Source organism: Leuciscus leuciscus (assembly GCF_965113295.1).
Source record: "Leuciscus leuciscus genome assembly, chromosome: 6".
NCBI classification, from domain to species: Eukaryota; Metazoa; Chordata; class Actinopteri; order Cypriniformes; family Leuciscidae; genus Leuciscus; species Leuciscus leuciscus.
In genome coordinates, this window is record NC_138730.1 from 45,355,363 (window position 1) to 45,380,509 (window position 25,147).

At 37.8% G+C, this 25,147-nt stretch overlaps 1 protein-coding gene across 3 annotated transcripts in view; it reads right to left on the reverse strand.

The window, feature by feature from the left end:
• The window catches only part of arhgap45a (Rho GTPase activating protein 45a), a 47,474-nt gene that overhangs the window by 1,911 nt on the left and 20,416 nt on the right, over positions 1–25,147 (reverse strand). For all 3 annotated transcript variants that reach the window (XM_082172982.1, XM_082172981.1, XM_082172983.1), the window contains 17 exons: positions 22,803–22,878; positions 21,653–21,784; positions 20,213–20,274; positions 17,250–17,360; positions 16,722–16,802; positions 16,460–16,624; positions 15,230–15,367; positions 10,455–10,645; positions 9,231–9,328; positions 8,689–8,790; positions 8,272–8,370; positions 6,899–7,062; positions 6,284–6,472; positions 5,287–5,424; positions 2,284–2,522; positions 904–1,126; positions 769–820 (listed from right to left, as the gene is read on the reverse strand). In XM_082172982.1, the coding sequence (XP_082029108.1) occupies positions 769–820; positions 904–1,126; positions 2,284–2,522; positions 5,287–5,424; positions 6,284–6,472; positions 6,899–7,062; positions 8,272–8,370; positions 8,689–8,790; positions 9,231–9,328; positions 10,455–10,645; positions 15,230–15,367; positions 16,460–16,624; positions 16,722–16,802; positions 17,250–17,360; positions 20,213–20,274; positions 21,653–21,784; positions 22,803–22,878 (2,260 nt within the window). The remainder of the gene's footprint in view (positions 1–768; positions 821–903; positions 1,127–2,283; positions 2,523–5,286; positions 5,425–6,283; positions 6,473–6,898; positions 7,063–8,271; positions 8,371–8,688; positions 8,791–9,230; positions 9,329–10,454; positions 10,646–15,229; positions 15,368–16,459; positions 16,625–16,721; positions 16,803–17,249; positions 17,361–20,212; positions 20,275–21,652; positions 21,785–22,802; positions 22,879–25,147) is intronic.

Sequence of the window (25,147 nt, forward strand, 5' to 3'; positions counted from 1 at the left end):
ATCAAAAAATACAAATAAAGTCACAGTGAGAATTTTTCAACAAATATTGTGATTTGAACTGCAATATGATGAACATTTAACATAAGGATAAAAGGATAAAAAGGTATTAAAACAACAAAAGAGCATTTTACAACTAAACTACTATTCCTAATTATAATAATAACATTACAAACCTATAGATATAAAATATTTTATATTAAAAATAAAAATATTACATACAATTTGTAAAAATAACATTCTAATATTTCTATATGTTTATTTCAGATTCTCTTAATTAAAAAAACAAGCAACATTTTTCAATATTAATACTTAATATTCTTAAAAATAATTTATAATTATAATGAATATATATATATATATATATACACACACACACAGACACGCTTGCATATATTTGTATGGTGTGTTTATTTCACAAATTCGCTTAATTCAAAAAACTTTAATATTGTTAAATAATATTATTTAATATTTATTTATTCATATATATATATATATTATGTACACATATATAGACTGTATGTGTGACTGTATTTATTTCATAAATTCTCTTAGTTCAAAATCTGAAGCAACATTTTACAATATTTATTAAATATAGTTAAAATAATAAAGATAAAGTTTTTTATTTAAATATTTATACATTTTTAATATAAATTACACTTAATTTGAAAACCCAACCACAAAACATTTTATAATATTCAGATTTTAAATGTTAAAAATAAACATTACTTATTTAATATTTATTATTTCTAATATATGTGTTTCTCTCACCACATTCCAGATCCGCTCTGTTTGTCTCTTCATGAGTTCCAGTCTCACAGTCCTGTGGAGGAGAATATGAGTAAGTGCATCAGAACCTCAGAATAAACCCATGTCCTTCATCACATCATGTGACTGTGTGCAGACCTGGCTCTGGGCTGGAGAGGAGACTGAGGAAGAGGAGGAGGAGATGAAGATGCTCTGCTGGAAGACGATCAGAGCCTCTACGATGCGAGCCTGATGAGGGTAATCCACCAGAGATGAGAGCGACACCGTGGCACCGGTGGGTTTGGGTCTCATCAGGGTCGGCCCGAACACGATGCCTAGATTACTAGCGCTCATTTTATTATCTTGCTCCAACTCAGACACTCTGAGAGAGAGAGAGTGAGAGAGAGAGAGAGTGAGAGAGAGAGAGAGACAGAGTGAGTGAGAGAGAGAGTGAGAGAGAGAGACAGAGAGAGAAAGAGAGAGTGAGTGAGTGAGTGAGAGAAAGAGTGAGATAGTGAGAGACAGAGTGAGTGAGAGTGAGAGAAAGAGTGAGAGAGAGAGAGAAAGAGAGTGAGTGATAGACAGAGTGAGAGAAAGAGTGAGAGAGAGAGAGAAAGAGAGTGAGTGATAGACAGAGTGAGAGAGAGTGAGTGAGAGAGAGTGAGAGAGTGAGTGATAGACAGAGTGAGAGAGAGTGAATGAGAGAGAGTGAGAGACAGAGTGAGAGAGTTAGAGACAGAGTGAGAGAGTTAGAGAGTGAGAGAGAGAGAGAGAGAGAGAGAGAGAGAGAGAGAGAGAGAGAGAGAGAGAGAGAGAGAGAGAAACAACAACATAAGTTTCATATTACCAGCACAGTTATGACAAATCTATAAAACGGCAGTTTTGCGAACTTGATATTTCAAGAAGTGACTATTAAACAACTTTTCTTTTTCTCATATTCATACAGTTAAAATGGTGACCAGTTACAGGACCTAAAATACATGCTCTCATATATGAAAATGTACAAAAAGAATAATAGTTCATGTTGTTTTTCAACTACCAAATTATTTTGCATGTCTTGTTTATAAATGTATTTGTGTTCTGAACTCATATGACTTAAATTATTACATATTTGACTATATTATTAAAATATAAAAACATTTAAAATTACATTTTATAATAATTACCTATTAAATTATTAATATATTAAAACTTAAATACACTATATATTAAGAAGTTATAAAATATTAATTAGCCATTTTCTTTTTCATTATTGAATTATTAAATTAATTACAATTATTATTATTATCAATATCCTTATTAAATAAAGTATCCCTTTATGATTTTGTAAAGTTCCAGTCTTTCTATAATTATGAAGATCAATATATTTTATGATACATTTCAAAATTAAATATTTTATCATAGTTTTTGTACAGTTCAGAGCAAAGTGTCAGTATTTAGAGTTTTTTAAAAATATTATACATAATTGAATATGGCATTGACATGTCTACTAATCTCACCAGGCGTGTGTTTCTCAGGTCTGAGTGTGCAGAAGCTCACCTGCGCAGGTGTCGGACGATGTACTTCAGCGTGGAGATGTTAGTGTGTGGCAGCCGCTTGAGCAGCTCTCTGAGTTTCTGCACTAATGTCTGCACCTCTGGCTCTGTTTCTGACCCACGATCCACCAGCTCTGGGCTTTTCACGCCCTCGCCGGCCTCTGAGCCGTCTGAGCTCAGGCTCTCCTTCGCCAGTCCCATCAGATCATTATACTGACGGAAGGGCATGATGGGCTCCGGCAGCTGAGGAGGAGACAGAGACCGTGAACATAACACCGTGTGCTAACTACACGCGATAAAAGCCTCTCTTCCATGTTGATCAGAGTGTGTGTCCTAACCAGCCGCGACGGCGACGATTCTAGTTTAGAAACGGTTTCTATTTTTCTGCGACGTCGCGCTGGAACAACAAACACAAAGTGTGGCGATGATAATCTCAGGTATTGTTTATGTGCTTTATTTAATGTTAAAAGCGTGTAATGAGACTCTGAATATCATTTAGTGCTCCAGCTTTGAGGCTGTAAAAGCAACAATGGATAATTCACCTCAGATCTTGAAATTAAACAAATGGAAACAAGAACGTTCAAACTGTGAACAAACAAGTGTATTCTTTGACAAAGATTGTTTTAGTAACTCAGCCTATGTATTTTTAATAATGTTTAAATGGTGATATATTTGTGAATTTGATTATGTAGCTACTTATCCATTTTCTTGCGAGTGCTGTGAGACTCCGCCCACACACTGTTCTGATTGGCTGTGGGTTTTGATTGATTTTTAAAAATAATAGTTCATGTTGTTTTTCAACTACCAAATTATTTTGCATGCCTTGTTTATAAACGTATTTGTCTTTTGAACTCGTATGACTTAAATTATTACATATGACTATATTATTAAAGTATAAAAACTATTTATACTAAATAAACTATTAAATTATTATTAGATTATTAAACTTAAATTAGCAATTCATTTTAAATGATTTTTTTCCATTTCTGAATTATTAAATTAATTACAATTATTTTTATATCATTATTAATTGATTGGCTGTGGGTTTTGATTGATTTTGCGCATCTCGCAGTTGCGTCGTGTCTAGTGTGGACAGACACATTATTCGTCGCTGGAATCTGATCGCATCGCGTCTGGTTATGACACGGTGTCACACAACGCTGGTCTATTATAGGAACACTTTCATCTTAATGTCACTGACCAGGATCGGTGTCATTTTGTCAATTACTACAATTACTACACAACTCTGCATCTTGAAAAAAAGAATAATAATCTGCTCAATCACCAAAAAAGGCCTAATATTACCAAAATCTTTTCAAATTATATATATATTAGGGCTGGGAATCGATTAAAAAAAATTAACTAATTAATTGCACAATTTCTGTAATTAATTGCAATTAATTGCGCTTCCCCCAAGCTTGTAATCATCAATATTTAAACTTAGAATCACCTAATTAAACAACACAGGAAAAAAAGGGAACAGAAAATAGCCCTATATTAAAATATTAAACATCAATATATCAATATATTATTCTTTTTCAATAATCAATCAACATAATCAATTTAACAGATTATTATTATTATTATTATTTTATTAATTATTAAAACAAAATATAGTCCTACAAAGCTATTATTACCAGAGCATGTGATCAGAGCAGGTCATTTTACCATTGTTGCCCAGCATGGCTATACCAGCTCAGCAAACAGAAGTCAACAGAGAAATTTCACGTTACTTGAGTGGACTTTACTTTTCCAGTGCTTAGTACATGATTGAAGCCTTTGGGCCGTTAACGACAGAGCCGCCGACACACACACACACACACACACACACACACACACACACACACACACACACACACACACGGAACGGAGAGCTCGCCGCTGCTGGGCCATTAACGACAGAGCGCGCCGACCGACCGACACACACACACACACACACTCACGCGCGCGTGCGCGCGGAGCACAGAGCGCGACGCACATACCGAGCGGAAAAGACCCGCTCATGAAAGCTGCCCGAGAATGAAACCTGACCGCCGAACATGGAGGGGCGGGACGGCATATTTCGGCCTTTTTAATAGCAGACGCAACAGGAAATCATTAAAACGAGGCAAAAAAAAAAAGTGCTGCGTCAATTGCGTTATTTTTTTTTAACGCGTTAAACATTTCAAATTAATCGCAAAGATTAACGCGTTAATTCCCCCAGCCCTAATATATATATATATTTATATTAGCGGTGTGTGAATATATCGTCTAAAATAATATAGTAATTGTTGTTTTAACGATGTACGATCTGACATTATCGAGTATGTCCCTCACTTTACAAAAACACATCTAGAGACCGCACGCATACACTACGTGATTTAGTCCATTTAAATACAATTATAATGCCCTCAGAATGAAAGAAAAGGGGGCAAAAATATCCATAAAGTGTCTTTTATATTCATATAATTTAATATAGTTAATCAATATACCACGAAGAGTGCTGTTTTTTCTCCAAATATAAGCTAAAATGATTTTATACAACAGTTCAATAAACAAGAAGTTAATATTAAGTGACTTGCATTTTAGACACAAAATTGCCTGTTTTTGTTCAATTCCACCAGCAAAGATAGTTCTGAACAAAGTGTCTCTGAGCGAAACACGGCGGTGTTTCATAACTGAATGAACGAATCGGTTGAATGAATGATTCAATGACTCACTCATTAAGCTTAGTTCTTGAATTGAATCAATTGAAACTCAATGACTCACTCATTAACAGTGACTTGCTACCATTTAAAGTATCTTTACATTTTTTTAAAGAGGAAAATATGCACTATTATTGGAATCAGAGCCCCAAACATGAATAAGAAGCAAGTATTGGTGGATTTCATTCAGCACATATGATGCTATAGATGATAATTTTCGCTCACAAATCAGTGCAAAACGAACAGGAAACGTCTTTCCAATAAACACTCTTAGTATGGAAGTGTGATCTTGTATTTGTGTTGACCCGTGTCAGGTGACTCACCTGTCTCAGGTAGAGCTTTAACACGTTGCTGATGTCATGTGGAGACGCCTGCGAGAGCTCCACCAGCTCTTTGCCGTTCTCAAACGCCTGGCACAACTTTTCCACACGGGTCTTCACGCCGTTCACACGATAGATTCCCTGAAGAGGAGCAAAGAAAGCATTAACCCTGTCAAGCCTACTGTGTCATCTCTGATGACAATATCCAAGACCTCTAAATGATCAGCATGATCGAAACTTTGGTATAAAACCTATTGCACTCAATCTACTACAGTCCTTCTGTCGTCTGATTGACAGTTCATACTTTTTAGCAAGTAAAAGCCTTTAAATATAATTGTAAAAACGTCCACCTTCAGCTCGTGGTTCATGTGTATTTTTTTCTGTGAAATCTTTAATGATTTAATAGAGTAGACGTAAAAACGTTGATATTGTCAGTAATGTTTTTAAGATGAACACTTGCTGGACTGAAGCAACTTTGGTTTACTTGATTATCCATACATCATTTATTAGAAATATCATGTTAAAATGTGAGTCTCAAATATGATCATCAGGCTTTTGAGGAAGGTTTATTTGTTCATCTCTCAATCATTGTATGTCATTGCATTATATGCTTTAAGAACGCAGAGCTTTGATCATAAAACTAAGCATTTAAATATCATCTGACTAAGACATTGGGAGATATAGAGTGACGACTGATATTTACATGCATTAAAGCGTAACTCTCGCCAAAATGCAATCTAGGGTCTTTTTGTTAATCTACCCGAGGCGAACTTTCGTTTAAAAGCATAATTAGGATGGAAACGCCACTTTTAAGATTGACCGTATTTTCGTTTTCGGTCAAATTGGCTTGTGAATGGGAGATGATCAACGATATTCGCTTCAACGTCAATGTTTTGGCTCATCAGTGAACATTTATAATGCATTTAATGCTGGTAAACATTCAAACCAATCCGATAGAAATAAAGGCAGAAAAAGGGAAAATACAGCTTTCCTCTCGCACCTTCATTTTGAGTGCTCTCCTCTCGATCTCTGTGATGCACTTCTTGATGATGAAGGGAACGCCCTCGACATCGCCCTGCAGGACCTGAGAGAAGTCCCGTCCGAAGAGCTGCAGGCGACCCTGGAGCTTCTTATGACCACACTGGATGGCCAGAGACTCCAGACACTTCTTATGGCACGCCAGGAAACACTGACACACACAGATGACATCAGATGAGAATAAAACGAGAACTGAATTGAGCTGAATAAGGACAATATTGTCTTCTGTAGAGCTGCTTTACAGCTGAAAATGAAGTTGTTTCATAACTGAATTTCGCAACACTGTCTGTTTACTGGGTATTACTGTGAAGCTGCTTTAAAACAATTTGCACTCTACTGGGCTCAATGCTAAGGATTTATATATATATATTTAATCGTTTAAGTTGTGGGCCCTGAATCTATAATCTATGGAAGTTGAACATTTTGAATAGAATTATGGAAATAAATAAACCTTTCCATGATATTCAAATTTTTTGGAAAGGGTCTGTATATATATATATATAATGGTGTTTTATACAGTTGATGTGCAGGTATTATAGATCTACAGTTTTGTGTTAAATGCATTGGTCAGTCTCACCTCCTCACATTCTGCGCCCTGGAAATAAACGTAGCTGTCACATTCTCTGCACTTTGATGGCGTGCGCAGTTTGCGCAGCCGATGGGTTTTTGCAGCTTTGGACAATCCCACATTTTTGAATGGTCCAGTGGGCACCACGCTTTCCTGTTCAATCCCATTTATACCTAAAACACAACAAACATCCAGACACACTCATCATGACTACACACTACACTGGACTAGATCGACTAAACAAGATTTCTTCAATATCTTTATTGTTTCTCCTGGACAGCAATGAGTTTAAGGCAGGACACTACAGATGAATGATAGATATCACTTTCCCAGTTGATAGTTTATCACAGGACTTTTTCTTTAAACATAAACTTATACAATTTCTTGATTGTTGTTTAAATAAGCAAATGAGTCATTATCTAATTAAAATTGCACTAATTTGCATATATTTCCAGGACATAAATCTGAGCATTTGATAAAGCCAGGTTCAAAGTTTTAGTTTCATTTTGTTGATTGACAGACAGTATAAGAGTTAAAGGTGTTTACTGGGGGATTTTGAATTTATCTTTTTATCACTCCTTTTATCAATCAGAAATTACTGTCAACAGCCAGAAAAAAACAAAACATTTTCAACATGTTTTTAGGAATAAAATGTTAAATACATCAGTTGAATGATATAAGAACAAACCTTAAACTTAGGGAACACAAGTTTGGGGTCCACTTCTCACTATAAACTTATTAGCTTGCATATTACTAGCATATCGGCTGATTATCAGTACTTATAAAGCACATATTAATGGCTTATTCTGCATGAACATATTCTACATCCCTTAATCATACCCAATAACTAAACTCAACCACTACAACAACTACCTTATTAACTATTAATAAGCAGTAAATTAGGAGTTTATTGAGGAAAAAGCCGTAGCTAATAGTGAATATGTGTTCCCCGAACCAAATTGTGACCAAAACACATGTGTATATATATATATATATTGCATTTGAAATCTGTGGGTGCAAATAGGTAAAGTGTAATAAAATAAACACTTAAATGTGCACTTTGGATGGATTCTTTCCACGTTATAGAAGCAAAATAGCCGAAAATCTCAAAATTGGCCAGTGCATGAAAAACATTGGTTTTGTTTGTAGTGTCCTGTCTTAAACTGAGAGCAAATTGAGACTTTGGCTCAAGTCTCCTGCTTCTCAGATGTTTCTCCGTAGAAAAAGACCCCAGTAATCTCAACATGTGTTTCCTCCAGAATTTCAGAAGAGATTGTTTCAATTGTGCTCAGATTTGCAAAGACATCCAAGTCTGTGGCAATAAAAAAGTTCCTCTGGGTATTTATGTTTAATGTTTCCTTGAACTGTAATCTGTCACTCACTTTGTTCAAATGGGGTCATGGTGCCGTCCCTCTCCTCTAAATCCTCATTGGACGACAAGGTGGCTGCAGAAACTGGCCTTGAAGGTTTTGAGATGTCACCTGAGACCAAAACAACATACAATATTATGGTTCATAAAAAAGTTTTTATTTTATTACTGTAAACCCCGCCGAGGTGTTGAACTGAGAGATATCAGAGGTCACCAATTTGCTTTATATGTAAATCCTAAATAATTGTGTATATTTTAAATATTTGTCTATTTTTTGTGTAGATTGTTCTTGAGTTGTTGGTCTATATAATACAGATGTTTCACTGTTTGAGCAAAATAATTCAGCATGTAAATGGCAATCGTCTTTAAGGATCTGTAATAATGCTGAAAGGTCAATAAAACAATAGACTGATCTGGTTTTGTCTCTTACCAGTGCTGGAGGTCGGGGAGCCCAGTCCACTTCCCGGACCAACACTGTCAGTGTCACTCAGTGTGGACGGCCAGGACTTATGAGCTTGATGATGGTCTCTACCTGCAATGACAAATCACAACACATATGTCCACATAATCACTCTATTCGTTTTAAAATTACACATCAACTACCATAAATATTGTGATAAACACAGCCTGAAGGGGTGATCACACCGACAGCAATCTCTTCTGTTACACTGATAAGAAGGTAAGAAGATATGGCTGACACTTTATTTTAAGGTGTCATTGTTACAGTGTAATTATATATTTAAGTACTGAGTAATATTAAGCAACTACATGTACTTACTATAGGGTTAGGGTAGGATTAGGGTTTGGTTGAGCATTAGTTGCATGTAATTATGCATATTTTACTATTATTATTATGGTGAGTGCATGTAACATATGTAACAAGGACACTGTAAAATAAAGTGTTACCAAGATTTGTTGTGTGTACGGCCCCTAAAAAATGATTTCGGATCATTTATTGTGTGTAAAACTGACCTTGACCTCGTCTTTGTTTAACCACGGCCCCTTCTCCAAATCCCGCCTCCTCTGGGGTGGGCGGAGCCTCAGAGCTGTTGTTCCGGGTTCGAACATGCCTGATTGGGATAAAAATTATTGCATCATTTCCTTATTGTAACACATTCTTAATAACATACAGAATGTTACGGCAACATTTCAAGCATTCGTGCTCAATGCACAACTGATCTGGAAGTAATATTAACCAGGGCCGCACGATCTGAGGAAAATATCGTATTGTAATTCTTCTGATAAAAATTGACTGAAATTCACAATTTTGCCAAATATTTTGTGATTACATATAAATATATGACTATAAAATAATAAAGTAACACTTTACAATAAGGTTTCATTTGTTTACATTAGTTAACATGAACTAACAATGAACAATACTTCTACAGCATTGATTAATAAATGTTAATCTCAGCATTTGCTAATACATATTTAAGATCAAAAGTTGCATGTTAACATTAGTTAATGCACTGTGAACTAACATGTTAATAAACTAACATTAACAAAGGTTAATAAATGCTGTAAAAATATATTATATTATACATAAAAAATATGTATTAGTAAATGCTGAGATTAACATTTATTAATAAATGCTGTAAAAATATATTATTCATATATTTGTTCATGTTAGTTAATGTAGTTAACTAATGTTAACAAATGAGACCTTATTGTAAAGTGTTACCAATAATAATAATAATTACTAAATAAAAATATGAAAAATAAGAAATATTACTATTTTAATATTTCACAGTAAAGTAAATAAATTGTGCATTTAAAAAAAATAAAAAAAACTTTATTTTACAGTACAATTGTAAATTTACAATACTTATATTTATGACTGTCTTAATTTCATTTTCAATTGCCAACCATGAAATCTAAGGTTATATTTGTTAACATTAGTTAATGCACTGTTAACTAACATGAACAAACAGCAAACAACTGTATTAATTGACAAAAGATTAACTAAGATGATAAATACTGTAACAAATGTATTGCTCATTGTTAGTTGATGTTATTAACACATTAACTAATGTTAACAAATGAGACCTTATTGTAAAGTGTTACCAAGTGAGGTCATGTGACAGCTGTAAGAAACATGCACGTTGCCTACTTTACCACAAAACATGATTACAGTAAGCCAACATCCCATTCTGAACATAATCAATGATGTGCTGTGACAGGGATTGCTCTTACTGGTGGCTGGACGCAGAGTACGGCTCAAACTGGTACTGTATGGGCAGGTCTGTGCGGAGCTGCAGGTTCTTGACGTACGAAGCGTACTGCTGACCCGGATCATACAGCTTACAGCTCTCACAGAGCGTCTGGAAATGCACCGGCAGCGCTGCCGTCTGAACATGCATCGTCTGATAGTACGAGATGGTGCACTGGACAGAGAGGAAGAGGACGCATTAAACACAAAAGCTGAGAGAAAAAACACAAAATCGTTCTGACCACTTGAATCAAGCTTTAAAAGGAAAACCATGAGCACACATCATCCCTTTACACACACCAGTGTCTTTAAAAGAAGGCAGGATCAGGATGTGTGTCCCAAATACAGTATATTTAAAATTTTATACGACCAGATTTTTTAGAGTATCTTCTGAATAGAATGTCTACTTCATAAATTGTATGAAAATTGTGGAAATAATGGTTCAGATCACTCAAACCACATATGGAAATGGAGGCGCCCTTATATGGGCAGTAATGGAGTCTGGTTGTCTCCTAGTGAAAAGCCCCGTTCACACTGCCAGTGACACGCAGCGACAAAGCGACATGATCCCATTCATTTCAATGGAGCGCTGGCGACTTCCGGCGACAAGAGCGACAGTGACCGTTGGCGACAGAATGTGGGCGTGTCAAGCGACACGAGACGCGCAACAAAAGTTCAGAAATTTAAACTTTATGCAAATGAGAAGCGATTTTCGCGAGCGACAACCAATAGGAAAGAAGAGTTTCAGAGGAGCTCAGCTCAAGTCACCGTCTCGAGTGCAGGCAAGACAGAAGAGTTCGAGGGCGATTTCACTGTTTTATATGATTTGACTGTAACCACATACATGGATATAATAAAATGATGCATGGAAAAGAAACTGTCGACAATCTCAGTGAGTTTAATTCACACATTTAGTTCGAGTGTTGTAATTATGATGCAAGTTTAGCACTGCTGCAGATCATTTTACAGTTTCCCCTGCATTATGTTGACTATTAGGGACAAGAAAATTGATTATTTGTCAAATTCGAATGACGTTTTAGTAATTTATGACAGTATGAGTTAATCTGTTGATTGATCGATCGTTAATCCAGTAGGCTAAATGATTTAATCCACTGAACACTGCTGTGGTAATATAAAAACACTCTCCCAACAGCATACTGTTTCTTTTGAGCCTAAATCCTAGTCAAATTAAAATGATATAGTTGTATATATCACTTGAGATGGTATTTTGTATAGATATGGCCAGATGTGCAGTCTACCAGTCATATTAGAGCGACAGCACTATGAACGCCCACAAGCGACTTCACAGTACAGAGACTAGCGACATACAGCGACAAAATCGCTGGCAGTGTGAACGGGGCTAAAGAGTGTGGTACTGCGCCCAAACTAAATCTCACTGAAAGCTCATTTTTTGAGATATCAACCTAAACTTTGAAACACAACTTTTTCAGATTTTTGGCTTTGATTTTTTTTGCAGTTTTAGAGTCCAACATGTTTTTCATTTTTTTATTTGATATAAAACATGAATAATATTTTTTTTTACATTGTACATTTTCATAAACTCAAACTTCTAGAACTTTTTTTCTGTTTCACTTTCTTAATTTATTCCACTTCTACAAAAATCATCTATATTCCAAAGCATTCTTGAATTACAACCATTTAAAGCAGCACTCAGTAGCTTCGGGACTTCTTCGCTGTATTCTCGCTTTTTGCTCGCAGGTTTCTCTCTAGAGCTCCCCCCACAGCTTCGGAATAGATATTTGACAACACTGTCGTAAAAACTCGTTGGTGATTCTCAGACACCAGAGGCTATAGATCAACGACATCAAAGCAGATGGGACGTTCTTTAAAACGTCTTCTTCATTCGGGTTCGGACAGCGTGAGGGAGCGCAATAATGACAGCAGTTTAGCAGATTTCTTTTGGCCGTAAAGCAATTGTTTACATCGCGAGACCTGATATCACGCGAGACTTCCTGACGCAGCGGCCGGCTTAAAGTTCACCTTTAAGTTCAGAATGTGCATTTTCATGTCTATAAAAAAAGAAAGAGGGGGGGGGGGGGGCACTTAAGGGGTTAACCCTCTGGAGTCTGAGCGTTTTTTTTGGGCCCTGGGGGTGTTCTGACATGCCCTGACATTTGTGCTTTTTTCAGTTGCTTATAAACATATTAATGGCAAAGGTGTAAATTCACTCTATATAGCACAAACAGGACTACAATAATATGTGAGCCACATGTATGTACATGTTTTCATTTTTGAGAGAATAATGTTTATGCGTGGTTATCGAAAAAACTAAAAATTAAAATTTTTGAAATAAGACCACAAAACACATACTAAATATGTGGCAATAAGACTTTTGACTTATGGATGTCGTCGCCTATAGTTTTTTCTTCAAAATTATGTGAAAATAGTCTTGCTTTATCGTTCACATAAAACCATACATTGATTTAAATTGATGTAAAACAGGTTTTGCTTGGAAAGCCAATATGCGAGGGGGCGTGAACGAGGAGTGGTTTACACCTTAGAATACACCCACTCTGCATAATGATGAGCCATTCACTCAGGTGTGACACTGACTGAGCCACAATGAAAGGACAAAAGATATATTTAGAAGAAGACTTATATTGACCATTTAAGATTTTGCTTACATCTATCTTGTAAATATGTTTTGCTATTTTATTAAAATGGTTACAATTACAACAATAATTACAATTTCAACAATATTTCAAGTGTACTCTTTCTTTGTAAAAAAAAAATGATTATAGGCCCTACATTTTATCTATGTATTCATTAGTTTGAATATAACCAACATTGGAACAGCTAACATCTTAGTTGATGACTTTATTTTTGACAAAAATCGTATTTTATATATAGAAATGGCTAAACAAAAGCTTATTTGATGTGGCAGTATATTCTACAGTAAAAACTGTACCCAAATCTACTAAACAAAATGTTGTCTTTCATATTTCGTCTGACTGTAACGTTGTTTTCATGAAATATTAGGGCATATTGTTAATTTGCAGTTTAATACGTTGCTTATACAAATAGCCTACATTTTATTTCAACATTCAGTCGATGTTTACTTATCTCAGTATAGCAATGCAGTTTGCTAAAACATCATCATTCATTCACACACGCGATTTAAATTGAAACTGTCTTTGCCAGCTGTGGTAAACAGCGCGCATCTCTGCCGTTTATTCATTCATAAACAGAAACCCACGTGAAGAAATTCACGTGAGAAGGAAAAAACTTACTTGTATTCCTCAGCTCGCTCCTCGATATACCCGCACTTCTGAGGGACATTTTCGATTAGTATTATTCCTCACAGCGCTGCAAGACGGTGTAAACAATGATCTAAATAAACGTGTGTGTTTTCTCGAGCTGATGGGGGCGTTCACAGGATTGCCTCAGCCATTTGCGTTTGAATAGCGCGCGCTCTCCGTGGGCGGGGCCGATTATAACGTAATGAGATGAGATGAGCTCGACTGGAATCGCTCTCTTTTAATACAGATTTCACAAGATGAGAATAATTGTTTTTTTATATAAATGACTTCATTTAAAAGAAGAGAATTCAAGCTTCATGCCTGTCTGTCTGTATGTCTGTTTGACTGAGTATTCGCTGAGTTATTGTTAATTTTCGGACGCGTTTCAGAATGGACTTCACTGGCAGAGAGAAGGCAGAACTCGCTTCGTGTTTATTTTTCTTTATTTGGCAAAAAGCACAACACTTTGTTTTTATTGTGAGTATACACAAAAATAATACACATTTAACAGAATCGATTGATGTATGAAACTCCTATGGAAAATCAAAGTCAACAGAGTATTTATGAGTTTCTTTTACACTAATAAAAAAAAAGCGAGCTGGTATCGCCGGCGATACAGCCGACCTCAGGGGGTTAAAGGCCTCTGTATTTTAAATTTTCGCATCCGCACAGCTTTCAAAGTATACTCAAGTGCGGATTGACACAGTCGACACATGCTTTTTCTACTACAGAGGTCAGAACTGAGTCGTGTCATTTACAGGAGATTTGCTCGGAAGGACAGAAAAAGAAATGTAGTGGATCTGCCATTGCATGCACAGTTTAGAACAAGAACCAAAACATAACGATGGTGTAGGATATGCTGCTTTGCTCATGGTTATGTATCATTTTTTACACACTCCTCTTCGACTACAGTACATCACAACTGTGCTTATCGCCACCTAGTGGACTCTTCTGTCCCAACATTCACCTTGAGCATGTGCTGTTGCACGTACACCATCTCATCACAAAAAATTGTCTGCACGCGGACGGTTCAATGTCACGATATATGATATTATCGCCATATTATCTTATTATTTTGCTATGTAAATAAGCTTGCTGGGCTATTATTATTTTTATAACAGTTAGTTCCGATTCTCGAATCTGACTAGACAAGAGGCTTTCCAAATATATGCTGACTTTGAGTGCCACTTCACAAGGCTCAAGTGACTATCAACACTAGGTAATCTCCTGGGTAATGATGAAGCTGAAGTTTCACTTCATAGAGATCGATGCATTGAAGAGCGCTGACTGCAGTCATGGGACAAAGATATCGCATTCATCTTCTGACAACTGATGGCAAACTGATGTTTTTCACAAATATATGACTAGACAACTGAAGTATACTTTGGCTGTAAGTCTGTGATAGCACTGGCATACTGTTTTTGGGAACAATTTCACTTATGTCACTTTAAGTTTTTTTTGCATTACGATAAAATGTTCTTGTCATGTAAATCTCTCACCGCTCGCAGGATCTGGTCGGTCTGTCTGATGAGCTCTTGGATCTGTTTGAGCACGTTCACCTTCATGTCCTCCAGCTCCTGCTGTTGAGTCGTGGCGTCTGCGATACAGGTGCGATACGTCGCCTCGGCCTCCTCCGCCTGTGGACACACACACACACAGACACACACGCGCGCACACACACAGACTTAGTACTTCCTCTAGCTTGGGTGTGTGGTTCAAAATAATTCATTCGTTAATAATTCGATACACAGTCACATTTATTATTGTGACTGTAGTCTCATTATTATTATTATTATTAATACACATTAATTAATATTAATTAAATACTAATCAAAAATGCTTCACACCTTCACATAATCCACACATTTAACATCCTAAAAATGACATAACAGCTTATATAGTGTTTTGACCTCGACAACCCAACTGTGTTTTACCGCAAACTTACGACTAACGTTAGTTAACTTCCTAAAGAAGGCGCAATCGCTTGTTTGCTAAGGGTCGGGACTCCAACATTAACACACTGGCAACATTGTATTCAGAATATAAAATATTTTTTGATCTCGGATGATCTCGTTTTCATGGCAACAGACGCACGGAGGGGAGGGGCTGTGTGTGTGTGTGTGTGTGTGTGTGTGTGTGTGAGAGAGACGCAGAGACGGAGGGAGAGCAGGGGAAGGAAATGCAGCTGAATGAATACGCTGCATGTTTTAAATAGTGTAAAAAAAATTATAATTAATAACGAAACGCAATATGTGGCGGCCGGTGTTGATTCTGTGGCGCACCGCCATGAGTTAGTCTATGTGTGGGAAACACTGATGCTTACTGAAGAAGTTTTGATAGTTCTCATTAGTCTGGTGGTTTTTCTAGTGGTGATTCTAATCATTTTTAGATTTTAGATAAATTTTTTTCATTTTAAATAAATAAGTTAAAACATAAATTAAAGGCAATCCACAAATGCTACAACAATGAATCAATACTATACAACAACAAAATTATGTCACTTTGTTTATACAAAAAAAATATGAAGCTTTTTGCATTATAAAAAAATAATAATTAGGGCTATGATCCTAAAATAGACTCGTCTATTGGCTTCATTTGATTTTGTGCAAGAAAATGTTACAAGATTGCAGAGAAAATGTTGGTTTCCTGCAAGTGACACAAGCACAGTCACACTGCCCTAAAACAAAATGTGTGACATTAGCTCATGTTTCCTGTTCGAGCTCGCTGACCTTGTTGCGCGCTTCCTCTTCAAGTCGTCTCTTCTTGTCCAAAGCTTTAGTGGTTCCACTTTGTTCCTCTTCAACCTTATTGGCTACCGTCCGAGCTCTCTCGTACTCCTCACAGCGGCCCATGTACAGATGACGTGCCTTGCGGAGGTTACTATCGGCATCGGCCTAATCAACACAAATACTCATAATTAACCTGTATATTTTTGTGTAAGCAGGGTTTAGTTGAGGTATATAGTTAGTTCAGGGTGGACTGAGTCTATACCAGTTTCCTCTTGGCTCTCTGCCACTGCTCTTTAATGTCTCTGCGCTTCTTCTCATGTTCCTGTCTGCGCTGGGTCATGGGCTGGATGAGAGAGAGAGAGAGAGAGAGAGAGAGAGAGAGAGAGAAAGGTTTTGTTTCTTTACAGGTTTAATTAATTTATTTATTTTAGACCTACTTAGGGTAAATCTCCCAAAACCTGCCATGAACACATTTACATCACGCAAAACTCAAAAGAAACTAATTAGAAATGAGAAATTAAAATATAATTTGGGAAATAATGCGCACACAAAAAATGCGTCCTAATGATCCAAAAATTATAATTTAAATATAATATATTATTAATATGTATATACGATATTTACTGTATTATACTGTATAAAAACAGTTTATAATTATTTTTCAAAATATAAAACATTTTTATTTAGGACTGAAATGTGACGCAGACAATCGTCCGTTTCACCACATGAGTAAAAATACTTTCACTCTGTCCTCTCGCAGTAGTGTGTGTTGCCGGGGCAGGTGTGATACCTGTAGAAACGAGTGTGTGTAAACGTTGTTTGTGGCCTGCTGTAAACCACAGCTCTGCTCTGAGTCCTGCTCGAGAGCCAGAGAGAAGATAGACAACAGCGGCATGTGTTCCTGAGAGAGAGAGAGAGAGAGAGAGAGACAAGACTGAGAAACCTCCATTACTCTATATACAGTGAGCATATGACATAACAAAAACAGATTCGATATTAATTACAGGAATAATTGATATGATAATGATAATTCTGTATTTAAATAAAAATGAACAGGATTGAAACACTGATTTTTCATTATCTGTTGAACACAGGTCAGGACTTGTTTTTTTCCCCAGGATATTCATGCCCTTTTTTTTTATCAAACAAAGTCAACAGTAAATAGGGCTGACAAGGTCCAAAAATGACTAAAACACCATTAAATTATCATGAACAACTTGTACGATATATCCAGTGTTCTTGGATTATACTGTTAGAAGTTGTATAGATGTCTTCTAAAGGGGTCAGTAGATGGAAAATGATGCAAAAGGTCCTTGACATTTACAAATATATAGTATAAGACGTTACTCTAAAATAAATACAAAGATAACTCCCCAGTTAAAAATCAGGGCTTGAATTTCGGCGCGGGATTGCGGGTATTGCGCATAATTTTAATAATTCCCGCAGGTCTCCCACTTATAATGCGGGAAATTCCCGCAAACATTGATTCACTTTAGCCTGTAGGTTGTATTAGTAAATTAATCCACACAGATTATAAAATCAAATCAGTCATTTTAAAACTGTCTGCGAGACGCAATTTCTCAAACAGCGCGAGTGATCCAGCGGTGCTGCGTCTTCTAACAGCTCGTAAGAGCTGCAGGCGATAATACACTCTCGCGTTTCGGGAGTCGGGATAGACGGAGTTGTCACTTGCATGATCGGGCCAGCATTGCATCATGAGTATCTAAAGTTAACCATTTGCACGTCTTTTTAAGTCTTACCAGTTTAAGCATTCTCTGCACACATACATAGAGTAAAGCCGCCTCACACACAGCTCGCGGGTAACCAAAGTTATTTTTCGTGGATTATATCGCTTTAACAGTCAAAAACAATGCGAAAATGATGTCAATTTCGGTCTTGGTGAGTATCCTCTAAACACAGTCGGTTATGTCTTAAGCATAAATCGCACGTGACCGTATAATGAACACAGGATCCGTGCACTAGCTCTTACAGGGACAGTGTCTGTCATTCATTTGGTTGTCAAACAACAAAACATAGCTTTCATTTGAAGGAATCAGGATTAATAGCCTTTGTATTTAATTTAGTCAGGACTAAAATACTACCCTGTGTTATTTTACATTTGATTACTTTATTCAGTCTCTGTATTTCTGATTACTAGTGTTAGACCTAAGCAAAAACTTCTCTCTTTATTTCTCTTTATTGGTATCTTTATTCTATTGTATTTATTTGTGCTACTTTTTTCAATTTAATTCAAAGATTGAAATCAAGCTTCCTTGTGTTGTGTAAATTCTTAAGAACAAAATTACCCCATTGTAAAAATGCGATGAGTGAGCATACATTTAGGCGAGATAAATGTAATAAAAAAAAAAGTCTAAACTCCCCCCTCAAATTAATGACAAAGCTTTTGATTGTTGGTGTCATTTCACATCAGGCTGCTTTCTTGATTATTTATGAAAGCCAATTCTGTCAAGACAGCATTTTGAGACTGTAATCCACGCCTCGGCTGGATTACTGTAATGCACTGCATGTGGGGGTTAGTGGGTCCTCCATCACCCGTCTCCAGATGGTACAGAATGCAGCTGCACGTCTTTTAACTGGCACACGTAAAAGTGAGCACATTTCCCCTATTCTAGCCTCACTTCACTGGCTGCCTATTCAATTTAGGATCCATTTTAAAACTCTGTTATTTGCTTTTAAATCCCTGAATGGTCTTGCCCCGCCATACCTTCTACATTCTTATACAGCCGTCCACTCTCTCAGGTCAGATGATCAGCTGCTCCTGAGTGTGCCTAAAACTAAGGGGACCGTGCCTTTGCTGTGTCTGCTCCTAATCTATGGAATGATCTGCCTCTGCACGTTAAGCAAGCCTCTTCTCTGTCTGTTTTTAAAACCCATTTTTTCTCTGTGGCCTTTGACACCTAGTGAGATGTCGACTTTATTTACCTTATTTAATTTCTTATTTTGATTGCTTTTATTGCGTGGCTATTATTTGTACTCGTGTTTATGTCGTTTAATTTTATTGTTGTATTTTATATGTAATTTTTGCGTAATTTTCCTGTACAGCACTTTGGTCAACTTTGGTTGTTTTAAAGTGCTTAACAAATAAAGTTGGATTGGATTATGCTTTATAAATATTTTGCGTTGAAATCTACGACACTGCCAAGAATTTAGTCCTTGGAGACAACGCCGGTAAATACATTTATTTATAATCTCTAAGTGTGTTTGTAATAAAAGTGAAGTCAGTGTTTAACGCTATTAAGAGACCAAATGTGTCATTGAGTGCTGCAAATCTTGGGTTGAACATTAATATAATGCGTAAAGAAAGGCTAGTCAAGTTGAATATATGATGCAATACCTATAAACAGTATATATATATATATAGTGATTACGTGGATATTGTGCGATTATGTTTTGCAAATCATGACATTGGGCATTTATCTGCGTTTCTGGAAGATGTAACCTCTTGAAACAGTGAATGAAAAATTTTAATTTTACAAATTTTAAACTTTTTATGTAGCAAAAAACATTGCTAATGTCATAAGCTAACCTCCAGAAACATAACACAAAAATCTGAAAATGCATTGACCTCTTAAACATATTTTTATGCAAGTTTTATGGTGTCTTTTCAAGATTCTTTTAAATATTTCAGTGTTTGAGTAATCTTTTACATTTGTACAGCATTAGCATCACTGGTGTCATTTCAACTTGCAGAAACACAACCAAACAAACACAAGGGAAGCTGAACTGATGTACCTGTATGATATTTTGTTTGCAGGACTGGTAGAGTCTCTGAAGACCTTTAGAAAACTCGTTCTCTGCAACAGAAACACAGAGAAAAGGAGTTATGAAAAACATAATACGACTCAAAGTTCAACTGGATATATTTTTAAAATGCATTTACAACCCATTTCCAGAATAGTTTGGACATTTTGTAAAATGCAATAAAATCAAGAATCTGTGATTTGTTAATTCTCTTGAACCTTTATTTCACTGACTAATGAACAAAGAAAATATTTCCGTTGTTTTTACTGACCAACTTAATTTTATTTTGTAAATATAAACAAGTTATGATGGCTGCTACACACTCCAAAAAAGGTTGGGACAGAGGCGTGTTTACTAGGGGTGAAACGGTACACAGAAGTCACGGTTCGGTTCATACCTCGGTTCAGACATCACGGTTCGGTACGAGTTCGGTACAATGGAGGGAAAAGCAAAACAGAAATGCAGAAGGCTTGAGCATGTCTCAGGCTGGACCACCAAAGGAAAATAAATTACTTAAGCCTTGTATTTTTTAAATAAGTTTTATTAATAAAGTAAAGGCATAGAACCAGTTTATTTGTAGTTCACTGACAATAGTTTTATATAATTAGTTTATTAATTAAATTAATAAAAAGACAAAAAAGACCTTGAGATATGTTTGGTAATTGTACCTGAATCAATTGAAAATTAATTTGCTACATTTCAGATTAATATATTTGTTTTCCTTAAAATTTTAATTAGCAGTAACTTAAACACTTTGCAGTTTTAATGATGTCCTGTATAAACAAAATGACGGAGTATGTTTTTATGTTTCCACTGTTCGATCGCGCCCGCGCTTCACACTCACAAATATAAGTAAACACTTTGCTACTTTTCGATCGCGCCCGCGCCTCTCTCTCTCTCTCTCTCTCACACTCAACATATTCCAGCATTGCAATCTTGACATCGCAGCCTGCTTCAGAGCTAAGGCGGGGCTACAGATTAGGTGTCCCTAAAGAACCCGCGTATCTAACAGTAGTTCCGCATTACATTAATTAATTTGCACGCGAGTTTTATTTATTTTTATACCGTGTATTCTCCGTGTAAATGTATGCACCGAACCGTGACGCCCGTACCGTTTTGGTTCAATACAAATACATGTACCGTTCCACCCCTAGAGTTTACCACGGTGTCACTCGGAAAACTTTTCTTTGTATGTTTGTCAGTCAAAAAAAGGTTCAAGATTGTCGATTTTACTGCATTTTACAAAAAGTCGCTACTTTGCTGGAAATGGGGTTGTATAATCAGAGGTCTGTCTAGATGGGCTGTTCAAGTTATTATTGGAAGCCATTAAAAAAAGATTGAATAAAATGTAAGTTGAAATGCTTATGACAGTAAAAGCACATGCATTTCCAAAATCACCACAGGTCAGTAACAGAAACAGTGTGGCATTACCGAGAGCGATCCTCTTGTCTACGTAGCTGATGATGTCCTTCATGTACTTGGCAATATACTTGGCATAAGTCAGAGCCGAGTCCACGCCACCTTCACTGCGCTGCAGGAGGATATCAACCTCCTGTGGACTCACTGCTGACACACACGCTAAACATCAGACATCCAACATATAAACCAATAACACTTCAGTTTTAAATGAAAAATAGCTGTGTTCAGAATGGAATACGAGAGAGACGCATATTGAGCAGTGTATAGTGTGTACTGCCTATTATATTTTAAAGAGGCCATATTATGCCCTTTTAGAACGCATTGATTTTGATTTGGGGCTCTACTAGAACAGGTTTTCCTGCTTGAATGTTGATTATTTCCCTCATATTCTCCATTGTTGCGGCTCCTCTCTTCCCAGTCTGTCAGTAACGCTCTGTTTAGTTCCTGTCTCTATGAAGCCCCTCCTTCTGAAAAGCACACTGTGCTCTGATTGGTCGGCTGGATCAGTGTGTTGTGATTGGTCGAGCGCTTCGAGTGTGTTTGGGAAATGTCCCGGCCCTTACCATAACCACCAGTTTAACACACTACTAACTAACTCAACCAGGCCCCGCCCCTTTATTCTGCGTATTAATTATTATAATGAGGAATATTGTGACGTGTTCGTTCCCGGAAGAAACTCAAGACTACAGTGGAGGCGTTTCAGAAACACTGACACTGATATAGAGAAGAACTCAGCAACATTACACACTAAACAAAGATGAACATATGGAAAAAAACATAACAGGTCCAGATGTCAAAAATTCATATTTCAAACACTACATTGTTGTCAAATGACCTCAATGTTGCATGAGAGTAATATCCAGTTATCATCGCAGATATAAATAGTTATTTTGCAAATGTAATATAACATTTTTACAGTCTTATCAAATAATAAGTCAAGAATCTCTCAATTAAAAATCCAATCACACTAGACTGAAGGTCAAGTCGTGTGCAATGCATTGTGGGATGTGTGCAGCACATTCAAGCAGATATCATACAGGTATTCTATGCATACAGAAAATTTGCATAAGGTGCACACTAGGCATACTATGCACTTTTAAAAATAGAAGTTGATATGCCATTCTGTTGATAACTAAAGACAACAAAAGAGTGATTGACTCACTGCAGTCGTGGTGGTAGTACTTTCCTCCTCCTTCAGGACCCTGCCCTGATGACACCCTGTACAGGTCCTCCATAGACTGCACACATTCACAGGACAAACACAGCAACTTATTACATTTTAAAGGTGCAGTGTACATTGTGTACATTTTAGCGCATCTAGTGGTGAGGTTGTGAATTACACCCAACAGAAGTTACGGTGGCCGACAGGAAGTGATGTCGTCGTCTGAGACAGCAGAGAGTAGCCAGTTAAACTGAGGTTTCTTTACAAAGATAAAGTAAGAAATGATGTTTGCTTTATTATTCAGTAAAACGATGTGTTATTGTGAATATTATTGTTACTTGTTCATCATTGTGTCAGTGTTTTATTCGCTGACTTTAGCTCGCTTCTTTGCACGAAGAACAACATAGTGACGAAACGCGTTTGACCGTTTAGGGCCACCGTAGAAACATGTCGATGTAAGGAGAACCGAGACCTGCTTATTATAAGGTTATAAAAACATAACGGTTCATTATGTAAGGTTTTTATACACCACTGAAAACATAGTTATGTATATGATATTGCATTTCTGTCTACAGATCCTTCTGAATATTACACACTGCACCTTTAAGGCTGAGGTCAGCATCAGATACATGTGGTGAGACCGTAGATGTCTTGTCACTTCCTTTTCTGAGGGCTTTTGGGTAGATTTGGCTCTTCCGTTGCAGTGTTACTGCACATTTTTGAGACTGATAGTCCTTCAGAGGTCTGTGATGCTTCACGACATCACCGGTTTTTTTTGGTCCTCCACGACGCGTTCCGTCAAGAGTGAGTGAGTGAGTGTGTGTGTGTGTGTGTGAGTGAGTGAGCGAGAGTGAGTGTGTGTGTGAGAGTGAGTGTGAGTGTGTGCGCGAGTGTGTGTGTGTGTGCGCGAGTGAGTAAGCGAGAGTGTGTGCGTGTGTGCGCGAGTGAGTGCGTTTGTGCGAGTGAGTGAGCGAGAGTATGTGTGTGTGCGTGAGTGAGTGCGTTTGTGTGAGTGAGTAAGCGAGAGTGTGTGTCTGTGTGCGCGAGTGAGTGAGCGAGAGTGTGTGTGTGTGTGCGAGTGAGTGAGCGAGAGTGTGTGTGTGTGCGCGAGTGAGTGCGTTTGTGCGAGTGAGTGAGCGAGAGTGTGTGTCTGTGTGCGCGAGTGAGTGAGCGAGAGTGTGTGTGTGTGTGCGAGTGAGTGAGTGAGCGAGAGTGTGTGTCTGTGTGCGCGAGTGAGTGAGCGAGAGTGTGTGTGTGTGTGCGAGTGAGTGAGTGAGCGAGAGTGAGTGTGTGCGCGAGTGAGTGAGCGAGAGTGTGTGTGTGTGCGAGTGAGTGAGCGAGAGTGTGTGTCTGTGTGCGCGAGTGAGTGAGCGAGAGTGTGTGTGTGTGCGAGTGAGTGAGCGAGAGTGTGTGTCTGTGTGCGCGAGTGAGTGAGCGAGAGTGTGTGTGCGAGTGAGTGAGCGAGAGTGTGTGTGTGTGAGCGAGAGTGTGTGTCTGTGTGCGCGAGTGAGTGAGCGAGAGTGTGTGTGTGTGTGCGAGTGAGTGAGCGAGAGTGTGTGTCTGTGTGCGCGAGTGAGTGAGCGAGAGTGTGTGTGTGTGTGCGAGTGAGTGAGCGAGAGTGTGTGTCTGTGTGCGCGAGTGAGTGAGCGAGAGTGTGTGTGTGTGCGAGTGAGTGAGCGAGTGTGTCTGTGTGCGCGAGTGAGTGAGCGAGAGTGTGTGTGTGTGTGTGTGCGAGTGAGCGAGAGTGTGTGTGTGTGCGAGTGAGTGAGCGAGAGTGTGTGTGTGTGTGCGCGAGTGAGTGCGTTTGTGCGAGTGAGTGAGCGAGAGTGTGTGTCTGTGTGCGCGAGTGAGTGAGCGAGAGTGTGTGTGTGTGCGAGTGAGTGAGCGAGAGTGTGTGTCTGTGTGCGCGAGTGAGTGAGCGAGAGTGTGTGTGTGTGTGTGTGTGCGAGTGAGTGAGCGAGAGTGTGTGTGTGTGTGTGTGTGTGCGAGTGAGTGAGCGAGAGTGTGTGTCTGTGTGCGCGAGTGAGTGAGCGAGAGTGTGTGTGTGTGTGCGAGTGAGTGAGCGAGAGTGTGTCTGTGTGCGCGAGTGAGTGAGCGAGAGTGTGTGTGTGTGTGTGTGCGAGTGAGCGAGAGTGTGTGTGTGTGTGCGAGTGAGTGAGCGAGAGTGTGTGTGTGTGTGCGCGAGTGAGTGCGTTTGTGCGAGTGAGTGAGCGAGAGTGTGTGTCTGTGTGCGCGAGTGAGTGAGCGAGAGTGTGTGTGTGTGTGCGAGTGAGTGAGCGAGAGTGAGTGTGTGTGTGTGTGTGTGTGTGTGTGTGTGTGTGTGAGTGTGAGCGTTTGTGTGAGTA